At 38.1% G+C, this 20001-nt stretch overlaps 1 protein-coding gene across 1 annotated transcript in view; it reads left to right on the top strand.

Annotated features, from left to right (window-relative positions):
• rspo2 (R-spondin 2) overlaps positions 1-20001 on the top strand; it is a 76058-nt gene that overhangs the window by 16042 nt on the left and 40015 nt on the right. Inside the window, exon 3 of the mRNA XM_077575738.1 lies at positions 17172-17360. Within this exon, the coding sequence (XP_077431864.1) occupies positions 17172-17360 (189 nt within the window). The remainder of the gene's footprint in view (positions 1-17171; positions 17361-20001) is intronic.

Below are 20001 nucleotides of genomic sequence, written 5' to 3'. Positions count from 1 at the left end.
GTATTAGAGCAAAATAGATCAACCAGGGCCATGTTGAAATAAGCTCATTTACCCACAGTTCTAAACAGATTTGTGAATAATGATGAAATTGAGCTACATTCTAATGCTAATTACTGCAAAACGAAAACAGAAAGAAATATAGTTTTTTTTTCCTGATGAAAGAAGAAAATCTAATTTTATTTTGGTAGGTTCCATGTTTTTATAGCAATAGAACACAATATTCTGTGGGCCATGCAAAATCAGTCAAATTCCTGTAAAATTGAAATTAAAATGAACTGAAATTAAAATTAATAGCTCAACAGCTTTTTTTCTTGCTTTTTTGTGTGTGTTTCAAACATCTGTCCCACCCAAAACATTCTAAACTGATTTTTAATGCTAAAATGTTTTAATTAGGGGTGTCAAAATCAGTGCATTAATTTTGAGTTAATTTAAAGTTCCTTTAACGCCACACATTTTTTAAACGCGCGAATAATGACCGCCTTTTACTTGGAAAGCCTATACTGGAGGAATTCCAGTCGCAACACAACAGACACGTCAAAATTTGACAGTAATAAATTTGATAATAATGCATATATTTGTCGAGACTGGGGTCAAGTTGCATTTAACAATTTTAAAAATATACAGAATTTTACAAGTTACTTCATGTTAAAGAGTATCAGTGGTGGGCAAACCTGGTCCTCGAGGGCCGGAGTCCTGCAAGTTTTGGATGTTTCCCTGCTCCGCAGCTGATTTCAATCAACAGGATCATTATCAGGCCTATGCAGAGCTTGCTAATGATCTGATCATATAGCAGCTGGTTGGGAACATCCAAAACCTGCAGGACACCAGCCATCCAGTTTACTCACCCTTGGATTAGATAGCTTTTAATATGAAAAGAAAAATGCACTGAGCTGTCACCAATGTCTTACAAATGCAATTATGCCATCTAGTGGCAGAAAAATGACCTCACAAATCAATATCACACTTGTTTTTACAGTACAGTACATCTTTTTAATTTTAACTTAATTTTAAGAGTATGAAAACTTAAAAAAAATATTTTATTGTACATTTATAACAGATATAAAATTTGCGATTAATCACGAGTTAACTATTGAAGTCCTGCGACTAATTACGCTTACAAATTTTGATCACCACTAGTTTGAATGTTTTCAGTTTAGTACGTTTTTGTTATACAATATTGTGCATTGTGTTGCAACATCTTGCTTCCCAGAAAATACTGTATATATTGCTTAAATGTCACATTATTGGACATTCTTACAAGAACATAGTGTGCCTGCACACACCTTATGACACTTAAACTGAAATATTTACTGTGGCAGCGCTTTACATTTATACACCCAGAATCACAGTACAGTACTTTTTCTGAAATAAAATTAACTTTGCATGCCATTGTTTTCATTTTGCTTGAGGTGATACATTTGAATTTTTTTGGACATTTCAGCCTCATGGCATTCATCCTAAGAGTCTATTCCCACATGGCACAGATGAAAACACACACACACACACACTGTGCTTAAAGTGCCAACACAATTCATTTGCTGGTACAATGCCCGGGGAGGGTAGTGCCAGCCATTAAGGAGCAGTTTTGTGGTGATGAAATAACAGTGAAGCCAGATGACAGAGCACCAGGCACCTGCTTGATGTCTGGATACAATTTATCTGTTTATCACAAGTGTTAAAGGAGATGTTCATGAGTGGTTTAAGTCATAAGTTTGCATTACTACTTAATATGACCAGTCATGAATTAAGTAACCAGAAGTGATAATTAAGTAAAAGTACACATACTTTAATATGAAATAACATGTTTATGCTATATACTGTTGTGATTGAAAGTTTGCATATCTTTGAGGTATATACATTTATGAGCTCAACTGTAAATGTACAAAAGCTAAACGTCACTGGATCACACAAAAATGCCATGAATCATCACCAAAATTCACATGCACATCTCTACTCACGTCAACACCAACCTCCAAAAATATCAAAGCAATTGCCATACTATTTTGGATTTTATTAGCATTTAGCCTTTTTCTCACCATGCAGTGCTCTCATAAGTAAGTATCCCCCCAGGGACAACCTGCTTAGTGAATGTCTCTGGCAACAGAAGCCCAGTAAAGAGAAGGAGCCAGATGGGCTGCCATGGAATGACAAGTTCCCTGCATGGCAGGTACCACAAGCAAATTGAAGAAGTTGCTGACATTGAAAAAACATAAAAGGTTGGACTGAATAACAGCACGGTGGCACTAATCATGTCAATAGGACAGGCCTTAAAAATAAGGTCAACAGAGACAAGGGTCTATCAAACAACACTAGACCCCAGGTACAGGCTGTGCAAATAAGCTCCATAGACAATGCAGGACATCACAACAGGGTGTAAGATGTTGGCAGGCATGGCATATATGGAGTACCACGACCAGGTAACAGGAATAGTGTACCAGAACATCTGTAACAATTATGGACTGGAGGTCCAAGAACTACAGCATTCATGGCAGCCTACACAACGAGGCCGGAATCCCGTAAGACTTCAACATTCAGACTGACAAACTAGTGATGCCTAACCAGACCTGCATGGTGGTGATGGAAAAAGCTCAGGCTCCGCCCCTGATCTTAAGGGAAAAAAAAACCACTTTGTTATGAATGATCTTGTATAGATGTTAGAGTCATCTCTGCTTTTGGGTGCGATAACTAAGACTTTGATGTAAAGTTTTTTTTTAGCAGGCACCATGTGTGAAAATGAGACTGAGACATTGCCATTGGTCCCCTGTGGTGTGCTCCGCTTTTGACCCTTGCTGATCACCTCAGATTTCCCTCCTGGCCTTGGTGGGAGAGGCGGGGTGTTAGGTTGTATCTTGTTAAAAGGTTAATGAGGTAAAAGTTTGCAGAGGCCATCATGTTGAGCCTTGTTGCCATCTGTGTTACAGAAGAAGGTTGTTGACAAAAAGAATATGTTGTGGTGATTGTGTTTAGGTTGTTGTTTTGGTTTTGCCTTCATTTGCATTTATTTTCATGATTTCTGCATAAAATAAATTTCACTGAAGTCAACATATCTTTACTTATAAAGCACTTAAAAGCAATACAATTTGAGATCAAGCAAATAACAACAACAAAGCCAAAGAATAAAAAATGGGTTTTAAGAGGCGTTTTGAATGTAAGCATATAGTATGGAATTGAAACAAAACACATCAGAACACAAGTACAGTATTTAACTTTATAATGAAATAATGATGGAAACATCTTGAAATCAGCAACATAAGATGTTTAGATTATGTCATTAAAAAAACTTTACTATATTAACTCATTTGCTCCCCAAAACGTATGAAATGTTGTATTTCAAATGTTGCAGAGGTCCCAAAAACATATATATGTATATATATAATGCTAGAGCATACAGAAGGCTTTGATGCAACCTTTGACTTGAAGAGGTCGCTTAAAGCAATGGTAGTTATCACAAAAAATGGCCAGCAGTTGGCAGCAGAGTCTAAGAAATCAACCAGGGCCATGCTGTTTTCAACAATTTTGTGAATAATGATTAAATTTAGCTATATTCTAATGCTAATTGCTGCAAAATAGAAACCGATAAAAACATACTTTTTTTTCCTGATGAAAGAAGATACTCTAATCTTCCTTTTGGGAGGTTCCATGTTTTTATAGCAATAGAACACAACATTCTGTGGGTCTTGCAAAATCAGTCAAAATCCAGTAAAACAGCCGGGAGCGAATAGGGTTATTTCATTAAAAATGGCTAAGAACGAATTAGTTAAATAATGTTTTGGTGTTCTTTTTGCTTCTTCATTACTCAGTTACTTTTGTACAGAAATATTTCAGACATTTTTCTTCCCGTCCGGTGATATGATTGATGGTCCATGAAACGATTTGTTATTCAATGGATTTGGCTTCTTCTACTGGCACAGACAATCAGTAAGAAACCATAAAACACTTTTAAGATACTTTTTTGTTTTTTTGTTTTATGATTCACAATCTGATTTTGTGAGTCACCTGGTCAAAAGACATATATCTCCCATCTGGAGCTTTGCCTTTTTGGCATGTAGGAAAGATCCACATCCAACACCTTTTAGTTGTCAGATGGGAGGGTGGGGGTGCGTTTTGTCAACATGATGACAAATGGTACAGAGAGTGTGATCAGCACTTTGGGTGAGAAAGACATCAAGGCTACATGGAGTGCAAATATTCCCAGCATGCCCATCAATTTACTGATCCTCTCCTGTGATGTACTCATTGTTGTCCAACGTTGAAGCAAATCCACAGAAAAGACACATTCAACTGTGTGAATGAGTGAGTTACTAGATATAGAGCATGTTGAGCTACAGGTGTGAAAATTAGGTGTGAGTTTTATGTGTTGTGAATTACCAACATGTGGCCTAATCAGAGCCACTCCACCCACCTATTTCTTTTCTCTCCTGTGAAGGGAAACACATTTCTCTCACAGCTTGAGCAGATTTCGGAGAGCATGCTGGATGTAATGAAATATTTAAAACTCCAAACTCCTCCTACTTCTTTTGGATCCATTTATTTACCAGAGCCATTCATTTGTTACTGATACGAGAGTTTTGTTTGTGGAAGCAAAGCCAGATCACTCACCTGTGTTTACTTTGCTGTCTTCTCCAAAGGAATTCAGATTTATCCACGGTTTTCAGGGATTACATGCTTGTAAAAAATTAAAATGTTCAAAAATGTTTGTAGATTTGTGATAATACGTCGAGACTGTACATAATCTCTTATTTTTTTATGGTAATTTAGAACCTTTCAGAAGCCTGGCCAGTACAAAGTAAATACAATGTGCCAGGAAACAATTTCTGATTTTTCTAAAAGTATAAAAACAAGCGTATCCTTAAATCTCAAAAGCTATTCTTGCAAATTTATGCTATACTGTATTCAATAGACTAGAGAAAGCCTTTATTAGTCATACAATGGGGAAATTCTGGATTTTTGTTAATAATTTTGTTTTCTGGCATGTTCTAACCCCATTGATTCTTAATTCATTCAGGACGTTTTAGGTTTCCAACTTTGTGGAACACTTTTGGGGAAGAACATTTTTTGTTGCAGCATCAGAATGAGGTTAAGATAAGAGTGGAAGAATTTGCAAGCCCTGACCTCAATCTCATGAAACATCAATCGGACAGATTGAAAGATATTTTATATCATTAATATTAGATTGGTGTGACTGGGATAAAAGTCTTCAGGTCCAAAGTTCTTTAGTCCATTTAGGTTTCTGATTTTTTTTGTTCATGGATATCATAAAGCAACATCATCTACTTGTACTATAAAACAAGCCCCCCCCGCCCCCCCCCAAAAAAAATAATAAAAATAAATAAATAAATAATAATAATAAAAATACATAAATACTCAAACATGATTTATGATGAAAACTCAAGTTTAAGTTTTGCATGTTCTGGGAAGAGTATATGCAAATCTATTAATTTGGCACACACAATGTGCAAATAATAATCAAACATAAGAAAATTGAAATAGTGAATTTAGCATCTTTCTAATACCGCGTCTGAAAGGCATGTGCCAATGGCAACGCTGTGCGTAAACATGACGTTGAGGCACGGGCAAAATGAGAGGCGACGGAGAGAACAATTTTTTTTTATTACTTGTGTAAACATTCATGAAATGCCAGAAACAAAAAATAATACGAGATATCTATTCATCAATGGAATTTTGGAGCTTCTGAATAATTTCCACCATTCATTCATTCATTTATTCAAGAGCTGGTTGTATTTGGGCCATTGTGGCAATTGATGTTGTCCTCTGCCAGAGCAGGTTTTTTTGTTGCGCTATCCTCAAATTTAAATGCACTGTTACACAAAATGGGCAGATACTGCACAACTGATTGCCCCGCACTTAGTGTGAGTTAAATCAAACAAAGCATCTGTTTTGTGGTTGCTGGCATCACCAAAATTCTCGGAGTGATAGATTTGTGTAACTCAGAAATATGCTTGCTTGCCCTTCCTACTAACACATCCAATCACATTGCTTCTAAACTTAATTTTACACTTAGTGACAACCATCAGAGCTACTGTTACCTAAAGCGCAAAACCCTGCTTTCAAAACGGCAGTCGACACCACTTTTACACCTGCTGCCGACAGTGTGAGCAATCTGTTTGAGTGAGTGAACATGCAATTTAACACCCCCTATTTGGGATACGTGTACATGAGGCCTTAATCTTTGCTGTGCTAGATAAATGAAGTTGCACATCAAATTTAATTTCCTGACAAATTTTGCAAACACCTACTGCACACAGCTGAACTAATCATTTCCAAATGTAGCTTTCATGAGCTCTGGACTCGCCTAAAGGTGTTTTGGACACATTTCCACATTGAGTCATAATAAAAAATTTCATACAGCAATAACTTAGGTTTGAAATGTATCATCTTTATTGACGAAAATGTGTTTTTTGTATTGACTCAATAGCTGATTTATAGGTCCAGTGGGGTTTCAACTGGGGCAAATCACTGTAACATCTGTTTTATTTTCTATACAAAAGATTGAATAAAGATGTATGGGCAAGAGAAGGGAAGAGTTGGCAAGAGGCAAACCACATGTTTGCTTCTACCCAGAGAGAGACAGTCTGCCATCATAAGTCATCAGATAACTCCTACTGTGCTTCACTTCTTCTGTGTCAGTGTCATAAAGTGCTCCTACACCTGCTCTGTCCAAACACAATATATGTAGTGCATATCACTATTGCATGGATGAAAAGCACTTGCCGACTGATGGCATGTGCCTCTTGACAGGAAGCTGTCGTAAAACAAAAGATGAATGAAAAAGAAGACAATCTGGGCTAATGGCATTTACAGGTAGTTTGGCTTTAAAACCTTATGTCACAAATTGCAAAATTCAACCATACTTTTGTTAGTAGTTTTAAAGATTGAAATTTTCTTTTCGCATGCTTGGATGGTTTTGGTCAAGAATAGCAATACAATAATCTTATGTTTAGGTCAGCAAGGTCACCTTTTGTGGGGGTAATTTTCCTCTAACATCAGCAGCCCCAGATGTGGTTTGACCTCGGATATAGGATTATAAATTATATTCCATCATTACACTAAAACGACGCCAATGAACTAACCTCAGGTCTTCACTTTGAACTGGACCGAGTACATGGTGGAGCCACATGAGTGGAGATAGACAAATGTCTAAGTGCAAAATATGTTTTCAGATTGATGACGATTTAGAAATGCAGTCCGACAGCTGTAATCTGAAGGAAAATGTACAGGTGACAAGTCCTAAAACTTAAACAATTTTTGATGGAATTTACATTTTAACATAGGGAATTGCTCAAAGTCAGTTGAGTAAACCACTACACTCCCAGCAGGTCTTTTACATCTATCCAAATTGTAACATCTGTGTGATTGGTAACAACCTGAAGAATAAAAGCAACCAACTTCCCGTGAGCTTCTGTTATAACACGCTCTATAAATTGTAATTTAGCCCACATTTTGCAGTTGTGTGCCTGTTTTAGCACTGACTGACTGCTTTTTCTCAAGCCTCACCCACTGGAGAATAGGACTCTGTTGGCCTGGCTAATATTTCTGACACCAAACGTGTTTTCTCAGTTTAATCCTGCTAAATTACTATGCGCAGCAGAGCAGACCGAAATTATAAACATGTGCTTACAATATGATCAGTTAAAAAGTAAACAAGGGGAAAAGCCTTAGACCAAAGAACCAGACTATTTCCAGCTGGAAAATGGTCCGACATTTTTTTTGCTATGTTGGAAAATACATTTGCCTTCATCACACTTTCTCAATCCTATACCTGCTTTTTTTTCCACCATTTTTTTTTTAAACTTTGTGTAATTTTTAGTGGCTGCTGCCAGTTTATTGACTTTTTCTGCATGATAAGTTTGTATGTTGTTAATGTTTGCTTTGGTTTCATGGAAACAATGTTATTTTCGTTAATGAAAACTAATGAAAAAACGGAAAAAAATAATAATAAATTGTCGCTTTTTGAAATCAAAAACTAACTGAAACTACATTTTATGTTTACAAAACTAATGTAAAACTAAAGATAATTATAGCGAAAATGTCCTTCGTTTTTGTCTTTGGTAATTAATTTAATACATGAGACTTTGTGGATGATTTTAAATGTGATCTTAAGTATTTTTTATTTCGATATGAACCGGAATAAAGACGTTTGAAAGTGTGTCACACAGAAGTGATGTCATCTAGCAGCAGCCAATAGAAAAGCACCTTCAGATGACGTCGCTCCTTGGCGACAAATTTGCCTGCTTGACTTTTGGCTCTAATGGCTCGGCTCGCCTGCTTTTTCATGTAACTCAACCGAAATGCAACGCTAAGTAAGAAATCATTCCTTTTACCATCGTTTTTATTAAATATTGCGTACAAATAATAGACATAAAAAAAAGAAAACAAATACTGAAATTGACTAAAACTAAACTAAAACTAAGCTTAAAAAAAAACAACCTAATAAAAACTACCACAAATTTAATAAAAAATAACTAAAATAAAAATTCCAAAACTATAATAACCCTGGATGGGAGGAGCGCTCTCATTTTCTTCTAAAGTTGAGCACCCGTGAACTTCGTTTATGCAAGGTGGCCATATTTTGATTTCCAAAAAATGACACTGCCAAGCCTCAAGATACTTCAATGATACTCAGTTTACTCAAAGATACCAAACATTATAAATATTTTAATGTATGCCTTCTCTGTATGTGTAGAAAATAAAATACAATAATATAACTCTCTTTTGAAGTCTTACTTGACAAATGAAGTAATAATGACATAATGCTGTACAATTTAGGGATCGAACTGCGACAGGGTATCGCAGAGCACTACCATTGAGCTAAAATTCTGGGCTACGGGCATAGCTCAGCACCTTATTTGAACGCTCAGGAAGTGAAGTTTTACTAACAGTTGACCTACTTTTTTCTTTGAAGAAAAAAACCTTAAAAACGTTCAACTTTTGATATATAACAATAAACATGCACACAAAACTCACCTTTTATCCCCTCTAAAACTCTTGTGATGGATTTGGGAACAGTTGGGCACTCCTGATCTAACTATGTCTTCAAAAAATACAGCTTTAACAAAATATTTCTTCCTATCTTTTCACTGCAATAATACACACAATAATAATCTCTGATATTTTCATGAGTTTATAACCCCCAGCCTCCATGCAAAAATTAGCAATTTCCGAGCTTTTTTCATTGGTCAAAAAAAACTGTGATTTTGAACGATTCATTTTCTCATTAAAGCAACACTAAGGAACTTTCAGTTCATGTTGATTACGGCGCTGCCATATGGACAAAAGCGGTAATGTTATGCCTGAAAGAAGACCTAATTTCACATGAGAACAAGTGCATTGCGTCGTTTTTTGAGCTCATGACATCGAGCGTCGACATTCAAATTGACTTCTATCTTTGTAACAAATGGGAAAAGGGATGTATGCCATAAAGCAGTCAGCACATTTGTAGTTTTTTCTTTAGTAATACCATCCTCCTCAAAGTTGTTTAGTGCCAATAAAAATGATACCGACCCCTCAGGCCAAGGCAAAGCTACCATTCAACTAGTTTTAAGTCGATGTTTCATCAGAAGAGTTATGAAAATAATTTATTAAGGTCGAAAAGTTCCTAAGTGCTACTTTAATATGAAAAGTATTCAATATGTAAATACATTTTGCTCGATTGGGTCCGTGTTCTCCTTTTGCGATATAGGAAACAGTTTTCTTCTGATTGTTTAGTTCCCGTAATGATTAGTTAATTAGTTCAATGTAAAATTTTAGGCCCCGTCCAGACGGAAGCAAAACCGTTCCTCTAACAAATCTCGTACACACAGAAGCATTTCAAGACTTGCGTGTGTCCAAAAGAAGACACTGAAGACGTTTAACGGCTGTAATGTAAATGCCAAGTCTGGAGTAGCGCTGTAGTGCAGCCACAGGGAGTTAACGGAAAGCGTAGAAGAAGAATCAGCGAAGAAAACGAACCCCCCCCCCCCCCCTATCTTTATTGCAATCTACAGAACAAACATGGCTTTGCATGTATCGAAACAACATGAAAAAGACGAACACAGAAGAAGTGACAAAGGCGGGTGATTCAAGTACAACACCGCTTGTTGAACGTGGGAATAAAGAAGCAAAATATTTTGCTGCAAAAGAATAAGTAAGTGAAGGAGGCTGCGCAAAACGACTACGACACGGCTATCCGTCATTGTTGTTGACAGACTGACAACGCATACGTCATCAATCTGCGACAATGCGTCGTCATCGAGCTGCGACAATTACGTCATCACTGGAGGAGTATCCTGCATATGGTGTCCAGACGGACATGTACGGGACGCGTTTTGAAATCTTTCCACTCTGGAGCCCGGTTTTAAAAGTGATCGGTTTCTCCGAAACAGCGCCATCGTGTGGACAAACGGCCTAAACGGTAAGAAACTTGTGAGGATACATTGAAACTGGCTTTTGTGTGGACGGGGCCTGACACACGCTCCAAATACATTTCCAGGTTTTAAGCAACACAGCCACACAGCCGTCACCATGCAGTTGAATTTAACATGGAAATCAGTACAACTGAGAACCAGCCAGTCAGTCTGCCTCAAGATGCACAAATTGCACACTGAGGGCCAAATCCACAAAGAATGCACTACGTCCGCTGATAGCTCTTAACAACCTTTTCACAAAGGATATTGCTCTAATTATATACCAGCGCAAACACGACCACAAAGTTTGGCAGCTGAGTTCAGTTTGCACCTGATTTACTTAACATGGCCATGCTGGATTTGCGCAAAGAATGCCATGGCAGAATAATAGCAGTTGAGAGAAAGATGAAATTATCAGAACGTGAGCTTGGACCGAGGAGGTGCGAACAGGACTATCAGAAAACAGTTTATGGACATAAGTGTTTTCTCACTAAGCGTAAAAAAAGGGTGTGATCATTTTGATATTTTCCAAGATTGATGTGGGCATACGTAGACATATGTGCATGTCGATTTTCATTTCAGCATAATGGAATGTTAATGCATCACGCGCAAATGATGATGCCTATGCTGATTGGCAATCGCGGCGGGGCTTGAAGGTATGTCCTGTCTTGTACATCGCAAAATGCACCCTGCACAAAGTACGTAATCTACGTGTAGTGGGGTTTCCATCCACCCATTTTATTTGAATTTTCAAGAAATGTGAAAATAAAACTGAACGGAAATGCTAGAAATTTGAAAAAGTGCCCAAAATTTGCAAAAATGTTTTTACGCTTAGAGCAGGTGGATTTTGAAGCGCATCGAAAAAATGAAAATGCGAATTTTGGCTATGGAATCAGGTTTTGCGAATAACCGCTGGCAAGACTGGATACACGTCACACGTCTTGACCGGATATTACGTCACACGTATGTTTGTAGTCACAAAGAAATGACGGACAATAAAGTAAGGTATATTTGGGGCGACAACGAAACAAATCTTTTTGGAATTAATTAACGTAATTTTAGATGGAAAACAGCAAAGAAACGCTACGGTTTATCAAAAAAGCAAACTTATACGACATCATCGCACGGCGCAGTCACCTGGTCTTCTTCTTCTAAAAATTACTGGTGGATCAGATCTCTATTATGTATACCGCCACCTACAGTGGTGGAGACCCCTCTCAATATTCGCAAAAGAAGAACAAATGGAAACAGGCATAAGTTGCATGTCCGTTTTGCGCATTTTCAGTGAATTCTCTTAGAAAAATCGAAATAATTGGATGGAAACCTGACTACTGTTTTAACGAACAGGCTTCCACAGAGGCGCGCCAACTTTCAAAAGACGTACTGTCACTCAAGCTGCATGTGGCTATTACCGCTGGTGTTTGTGAATTGACGCTGTTGATCAATGAGGATCATTTGCATAGAAGTAGGGAATTTCTCAACAAATTATATCCATATCACCTCATTTAAATATGCACAATTACCACCAGCGACTTCATTTGGCAACGTCACAGCGCCATATTCAAATCCGCTCGTTTCTGCACAATTTTTTGCCTTTCAATGCCTATTGCATGCAAACGACAAACCACACAGATGTCAACCTTAAATCATGTCACATACTCATTTTGACATGTGTTATGAAGCAAACAGTGGAAAAAGATTCAAATCTGGGTTTTGCCTGTTTATTGTAGTGGTGTAACCAGGTGTAACTGACATAGAGTTGTCTTTGTGTGAAAAACAAGCCTTTGTGAAACTGAGAGGTGGAAAATGTCTCAGGCCATTGCACAAAAATTGGCCAAATTCAGTAAGATTTTTTTTGTATCTTACTGTTTTCTTGAAATTTACTGTTCACATGAATTTAAAAGTGTTTTCTTACATTTATGAAAGACCTGACTTATTGCACTTTAAGACAATTCAGAATCTTTATCATTTATATTTACAATTATTGAATTAGAATTATGAAAATATTTTCATCTCAACCCTGCTGATGTCAATGTTTGTGTAACATTTAAATGATTGTAATATGTGCTACTTCATTTATAAACAAAATCATTTAAGCAGTTACTGCCACCGCAAATTTATTTTTAAATTTGTGGAGTTTTTTCTACTTGCATGTTCATCTTTTGGTGTCAAACTCAAATGTTGTCAGTCTAGTCTTTTGGATGGGACTTTATATCATTGAAGACAGCTGTGTTGACAGCTAGTTTACCTACTGGCTTGCAGTTGTTGTTGTTTTAATTTTAATTTATGACTATCAAAGAAGGCAAATAAGACTAAAAATGCTGAACTGTTCTTTCAAAACATATTGTGCACATTGAATACATTTTCCTTTGTAAATCAAAATGCAAACATAATCTCTGTGTAGCACACCACATTAATTCATAATCTAGCTGTCACAATAGATTGTGTACGAGTGAGGCAGAGGATATTTAAAAAGGTTTTAATGTGGTTTCTGAAGACCAGTGGCCTTAGACAAGTTATTTGCCTTGCAGGCCTGTCACACTGAGTAAGAAATCCTCAATAGGGGTTCTTTACTGATGTCTGCCGTGATGTTTGCATGGACCCTGTATTTCATAAAAACAACGCTTTAGGCACACTGGAATGTTCAATTAGAATGTTAGAAGTGGGAATTGTGGACTTGTTTTGCTTCCCATTATATGTATTCTGCGGCTGAAACCAAAAACGATCCACTTTATCGAATGCATGCAGTGGCTCTTCGAATGGCGTGTGTGCCTCTATCCACTTTTGAACATATTCAACATGGTAAACCTCAAATACATCATTTCATAATAACCACTTCTTTTTTTTACACATTCTATAGATCTAAGCCACTTATAATTTTAACATGACTGACAGACGAAAACAAATAAAATAAGCCAAAAAAGATCTATGACACTACATGATGAAGACAAAACACAAAGATGCTCGTGTAAAAATGCAAAAGACATTTGAAAAGATGCACTTCAATGTGTGTGTGTGTGTTTGTGTGTGTGCGTGTGTGTGTATACCTTACCAAAAGAAACAATAAAAGACCCCAACGCTCTACACATTTAAAAATATATTCCTGTCATTTTAGGTCAATCTTGCTTGTGTTTCTCATCTCTCTCTCATTTTTTTTACCGCTCAAATGTTTGGGGGAATGTTTTCTAAAAATGTATTTTTTAAACATTTTTAGATTACTATTTAATTTAAGTTTCGGTTTGGTATTTTCATGTCAAACAACAGATTAAAAAGTGTTTTTTATTTTACAATTGCTGAAACCTGCTGTTGGATTTGTGTGCACTAACTGGTATGGGACAGTTCAGCTCCAGACACTGTGAAATATGGCCTGCTTTCTGACATACCTGTGGCCTGAACCTCAAAACCTTTCCACAGAAAAATACAAGCTAATCTCCCAAGATCAGCATTAGAGGTTGTCTCCACACTATCCAGCCATTCCTTTTATTTCTTGCAACCGTGGACGTGGGATCTGCTGAAAGGTGTTAAACATATTATACAATTCAAATTCTCAGCAAAGCGAAAAGATTTGTCACCCACTAATTCTTTGTCTGACCAGCCAGATCTAAAATAACTGCGGCCTTAGATTTTATTTTTCTATTATTTTATTTTATTATTTTTCACACAGGCAATACTTATAGGGTTGAGCAAGTTTAAAAGAAGCCAGAGAATTAGCTTTCCAGCCACACAGTTTATTACTTTTGTCAAGTATTTCCTTTTCTGTCAGTAGAGGATTTTTTTTTAGCATTCAGTCATGTAAATTCAATGTTATTCATGCAGATTGAGAATATAAGACACAGAAATGGATCAAGGAGTAAGATTGCAGGGGAAAATGCGAAAAGAAAAAAAACAGCTGAAAAGACTCACTGGCAACTTTACAATACACCAGCACGATATGATGAAATCCAATAACTGAGACATAAAATAAATGAGTTCTCTGTCTTGACATTTTTAGAGGGGTTTGATGTAAAAATTACTCAAGGTTGACATTAATAAAAAAATTACACATCATGACTTTGACATAATGATTAAAGGGGAAGTCAACCTTCAAAATTTCTTAACAATAATATGTTATATGTGACCTTCACTAGTCTAAACATGACATTCTAATTACGGGTAATATCACATTTGTGGAATATGAGTTATGAAGCAAAATCCAGACATTTTTTATCCATCTCTGGCCATTTTTCCCCTTGCTTTTGACTGAAGATGAGATGACATCAATGTTGCTGAGGGCAACTATCAATCACAGCTCACCTGTTTTCTGAAGCTGAGCTGTGATTGGTTGTTACCTGAGAGCTGAGCAACATTGATGTCATCTTCAGCAAGTGGCAAAATGGATAAAATGAGATAGATAAAAACGGCTGGATTTTGCTGCTTAAGTCATACTCCACAAATGTAATATCAACCAGAATACCATATTTAGACCAGTGGAGCTGTATAGGACATATTATTGTCAAAAAAATTGGGTGGTTGACTTCCCTTTTAAATTACATATGTTTAAAGTGTTAAATGAACATCAACATATTTTACAACACAGTGTACTGTAACAGTTATCTCCATTTCCTACCTGAACTCTTTTGGGGCATATTAGTCGGTGGCTGGAGGGCGGGCATTTTGTGTTTTAGGCCTACAACACTCCATTCCACTTCCACTGCCATTGACTTTCACTGAAGGAAAATGTGTGTATATTAGTAATAAAAAATAACCCCAAAAGACTCCCCGAGCAGGCGGCACGGTGGCTGGCTGGTTAGCACGTCAGCCTCCCAGTGCAGAGGACGTGAGATCGAGTCCGGGCTTCGGCCTTCCTGGGTTTGCATTTTCTCCCCGTGCTTGCGTGGGTTTTCTCCAGGTTATCCAGTTTCCTCCCACATTCCAAAGAGATGCGTGGCAGGTTAATTGAACACTCAAAATTGTCAATAGGCGTGATTGTGAGTGTGGGTGGTTGTTCGTCTCTGTGTGCCCTGCGATTGGCTGGCAACCAATTCAGGGTGTAGCCCGCCTACTGCCTGAATCTAGCTGGGATAGGCTCCAGCGCTCCCCCGCGACCCTTGTGAGGACAAGCGGTTAAGAAAATTGATGGCTGGATGGCTGGGCTCTCCGAGCACACGCAAAATGTTTTTAAAAAAATATTGAGACCATAGTAGCATCTATTGACTGCCGTTCACATAATTATAAACCAATGCTTGTGCTGGGCCATCATAGCTCTCACTTTCATCTGGTTGAATCTATCCAGCGAAATCTAATATGATGATCCATGGCCACTAAAGCAGGCAAAGACTGCTCTGTCTTTTAAGGTTTGTCCAGTCTTTTTTGTGTACTGTTTTATTAAGCATTGTGGTTGGGCGCTGAGTTGGATCAGCACTGATGCGTGGTCACTGCTTGGGATATTTAAGACTTGGCGAGGATTAACTGACATTTCCCATATTTGAAGAGACTGGATTTGCCCAAGGACTTTTTCCGGCGAATGCAATGCTAAGGACATTACACAGAAAGTCGCAACTCGTGGAAAACGGCTGTCTTTATATTGGACTCTTTGTCTTCCACAAGCAACTTGAGCCGAGACAAGTCACTGCGGCTTTTTGGTCTTTCGACAAGTTTCTTAACTGAATCGTCGTGGATGCCAGCTCTGTCCACAATTATCACATTCACATCACATTCATAACTAATCAGGATTTAGAAGGGCAGTTTTTAAATGCTTTATGCTTTTTTTGTTCCTGTACTCTAGACTTTCACATTTGAAAATACAAGCTTTCCTGGAAAAAAAAAATTAAAAAAAATGAGAATACAAGCTAATATTATTGTATTAAACCAGGCTTCCACAATCCTGGAGGGCTGGAGTCCTGCAGGTTTAAAAATTTTCCCGTCCTACAACATAACTGATTCTAAAGATCAGGATTGTCATCAGTCTTATGCGGAGATTGCTGATGAGCTGATTATATGAAACAGGTGCGTCGTAGGGCGGAAACATCTAAAACTTGCAGGACTCCGGCCCTTGAGGACCTGGATTGAGGAAGCCATTAAACATTTCCCATTCTTTTCATCACCCATTGGTTTATGTCACCAATGTTCTGAAATATATGCAAGCAAATTAAAATATATATTCAATCTTTGAAAAAGCAATGGCTTGGGTGTGACAAAGACTTGTCTGTGACGAAGACGACTTGTCTGTGACGAAGACGACTTGGCTGTGATGATGACGACTTGGCTGTGACGATGACGACTTGGCTGTGATGATGACGACTTGGCTGTGACGATGACGACTTGGCTGTAATGAAGACGACTTGGCTGTGAGGAAGACAACTTGCCTGTGACGAAGATTTGACACACATAACGTAGACAATGCTCCCACACTGACTGGACAGACATAACAGACTAAATACACTAACACTAATGAGACACACCTTGGGAGACACAAGTGGCTGAGGAAACTCAGATTAGTCACACAAACTGGGAAGGGAAGACACACAGGTGGACGTGGTTAGACATAACAAGACAAGGGAAAAAAACAGGAACACATAACAAAAACACCAACCACAGACAAAAACAACAAGAACACCCATAACAAACAAAAGCCCAACCCCCACAGAACCGAAACATGACAAGACCATTATTTTATTAAATTAGCTGTGGAAGAGCTGAACACAAGGTGATGGTCAGAGTTTGTGGGATTTAACGTTTTAAAGTCTTTTTCCCCTCTTTTGATGATTGCCTCTCCTTTACGTCCTGCAGCTACCTATGGAGCGTACCCCATCTGTAAAGGCTGCTCAGTGTGCTCCAGAGACAACGGCTGTGTAAACTGCCAGCCCAAACTTTTCCTGTTTCTGCGGAGAGAAAGGATGAGACAATATGGCGAATGTCTTCATGACTGTCCAGCTGGTTACTACGGCATGCGCAGCCCCGAACTCAACATGTGTTCCCGTAAGTGACACGGACTACATTCTTTTTTGTCCTGCATACCTACTGTACAATTTACCACTATGTCCTTTTCCCACACAACTTCAGTTTCATCATAAACTCCCAGGAAAACAGTATCTGTGATCAACATTTGTCTGAAGCAGCGCAAAACATTTCCTTTGCATAAAAATTATCAGGTTGTTGATTATGGTCTCTGAAATGTTGGTTTCAATGGCTTTACAAAGTTGGTGGGTATTAGTAAGAACTGGAGCACAGAGACTCATATGCAAATCAAGAGCACACCAAACATGAACAAAGTATGCTGGCCTTGCAAAAACTGGGATGTTTTCAGTATTCAGGAATTGTGTACAGATCTTTGAAATATGAGGCTGTACGTCCCCAGCCTGAGCTTTCACCTTATCGTTTTGGAGGAGTCCAGTGATACTAGGATCTAAATTGTCTGTGGCTTTATGCCTCTGGCAGGTTCACCCATGGTATGAATGTCCAAGGTGACCAGACAAAGCATGGCTCAAAGACCCTTATGATGATAATTTGCATTTCTATTTTCTCATATTGATCTATAAAGAGTGAGAAGGGCAAAAAGTTAGCTATGTTATTGAATACTGTTTGAGCAACAAAGACGATGGCATATTAGCATTAAAGTTTCTATAGTATGAAAATGCCCTTCAGTGGGGTTGTCTATCAATAATATGCATCCCCGGCCTGTCTACAATCCAATCAGGTATGAAAAAAGTCAGTCTGCAACTTATTTAGCTTTCTCCTCCTTTCTAAAATGTGTGCTTCAAATGGGCAGATTAAACTTCCGTGACTTAGTGACGTCAAAAAGAGACGGAAGTGCACTCGACCCAGCCCGCTCGGGTTGTGGAACCACCTCTGGTAAAAATTTGTTACGCCCACTGAAATTTGAGAGGCTGGCTGCTCCTTTCTTTTTCTCCCCTGCTTGATAATGCTCCATGGAGAGCAATGGAGAAACAACTACCAGGAACAAGTGGTTGCTTCCTTCATCCGAGTCTTTGAGAAAAAAGTGGATTCATTTTATTTTTTGAAGGACGTGTACCGACATCATTTCTCAAAGGACTGTTTTGTTTAGTGAAAGCCTGTTCAGAGCTGGATTTGCAACACGTTTCAACATAATGGATCGATCCCAACAGTGTTCGTATCCTTTCTAATAAGAGCTGTGCACCTTCTACCATATTACTGGTGTATTTTTAGTGCCTAAAGTGGGAGTTCCATTTGTCGTGTTGAGGTTGTTTGGTTACAAGAGGTCAGATATGATAAAGCAGACGGTGGTTGGATAATATGAAGCGGTTCGTGTATTGTTTTGTCAAGATACAATCCGCGGTGGTTAATTTGCCGTGTCTGGCAACTCGCCACCTAGTTGACATGACTTTGTGATGCTAACCGGCCGCTAAGTGGTCTCGACGAGACGGCTTGCACGTTGCGACCGCGCAGTTGCCTAAATGTGCACATTTATGTTATTCATAACCACTTGTAAATGTCTACAAGCATTCACGGCAAAATAACGTTTGTGGGAGATTTGCCGGTTACGGCAAAATAACCATTGATTAAACCATAGGTGTCAAACTCCGGTCCTGGAGGGCCGCAGTCCTGCAGATTTTGGATGCTCCCATTTTCCAACACAGTTGATATATGATCAGCTCATCAGCAAACTCTGCATAAGCCTGATAACGATCCTGCTGATTGGAATCAGCTTGTGTTGGAAGAGGGAAACCTCCAAAAGCTGCAGGACTGCGGCCCTCGAGGACACCACCTAAACAGTCACAAACTAACGCTACAACATAGTCTCTGTAGTAACATGCAACTTTTTCTGATAGTAAAACGTTATGCCACTTTTCCACATATTAAAATAGTTCTCAAATGTGTAAAAGACATGTCTGTATTTTTCTTTTCTTCTGCTCCCATGGCCAGTCGTTTCCATTCACAACATTAGCACATGGCTACAGTGACCGAAATCACTGCCCCTTCGAGAGAGAAGGGTGTGGCCTAGGCGTGGGCCTGGTGCAGCTATTTACATAAAAGTGACACACCCCTAAAATAGGCCGTTTTGAACAGAGCGGTTTTTTTTTGTGGCTGATTTACAGACAGCAAAAATATTAGATCCAAAGCCAATTTTGACGAATGCATGTCACAAACATGTCTTTTACACATTTGAGAATTATCTTAGTATGTTGAAAAGTTCAATAATATGAGACCCTTAAGGCATCAAGCTAATGTCTCTTGGCAATTTTTTTTTTGCAAGCTTGCGGATTCTTTCACCAGACTGTGTTATTTATTGGCAGTCATAGTCATTTTTGACTTTGAACATCTAGCCAGTTACAGCTGAATTTTCCAGATTCCACACCATCAAGTGTATTTTGACTACAGAGTGATAAAGCATTAACTTTCAACAGCAATATGGTTCAATATGAGAAATTCCTACAACTCTATTAATTCAACAAAATTGAACTCCTTTTGATTTGTTCTCATGTTACCAAGGAACATATGATACGTGTACTGTATAAGCACGTTGTCTTACCTGAGCATGAGTAAACTGTTAATATGATAAATGTAATCATTGCTCTTTTTTTCTTGAAAACTAATTTATTATGCAATGTTTGTCATTCTTGTTAAACTTTAACTCTTA

The sequence above is a fragment of the Vanacampus margaritifer genome, chromosome 9 (assembly GCF_051991255.1).
Source record: "Vanacampus margaritifer isolate UIUO_Vmar chromosome 9, RoL_Vmar_1.0, whole genome shotgun sequence".
In the NCBI taxonomy this organism is placed as follows: Eukaryota; Metazoa; Chordata; class Actinopteri; order Syngnathiformes; family Syngnathidae; genus Vanacampus; species Vanacampus margaritifer.
The sequence above is the reverse complement of the archived record's forward strand: the minus strand, read 5'-3'. Positions and strand labels throughout refer to the sequence as shown.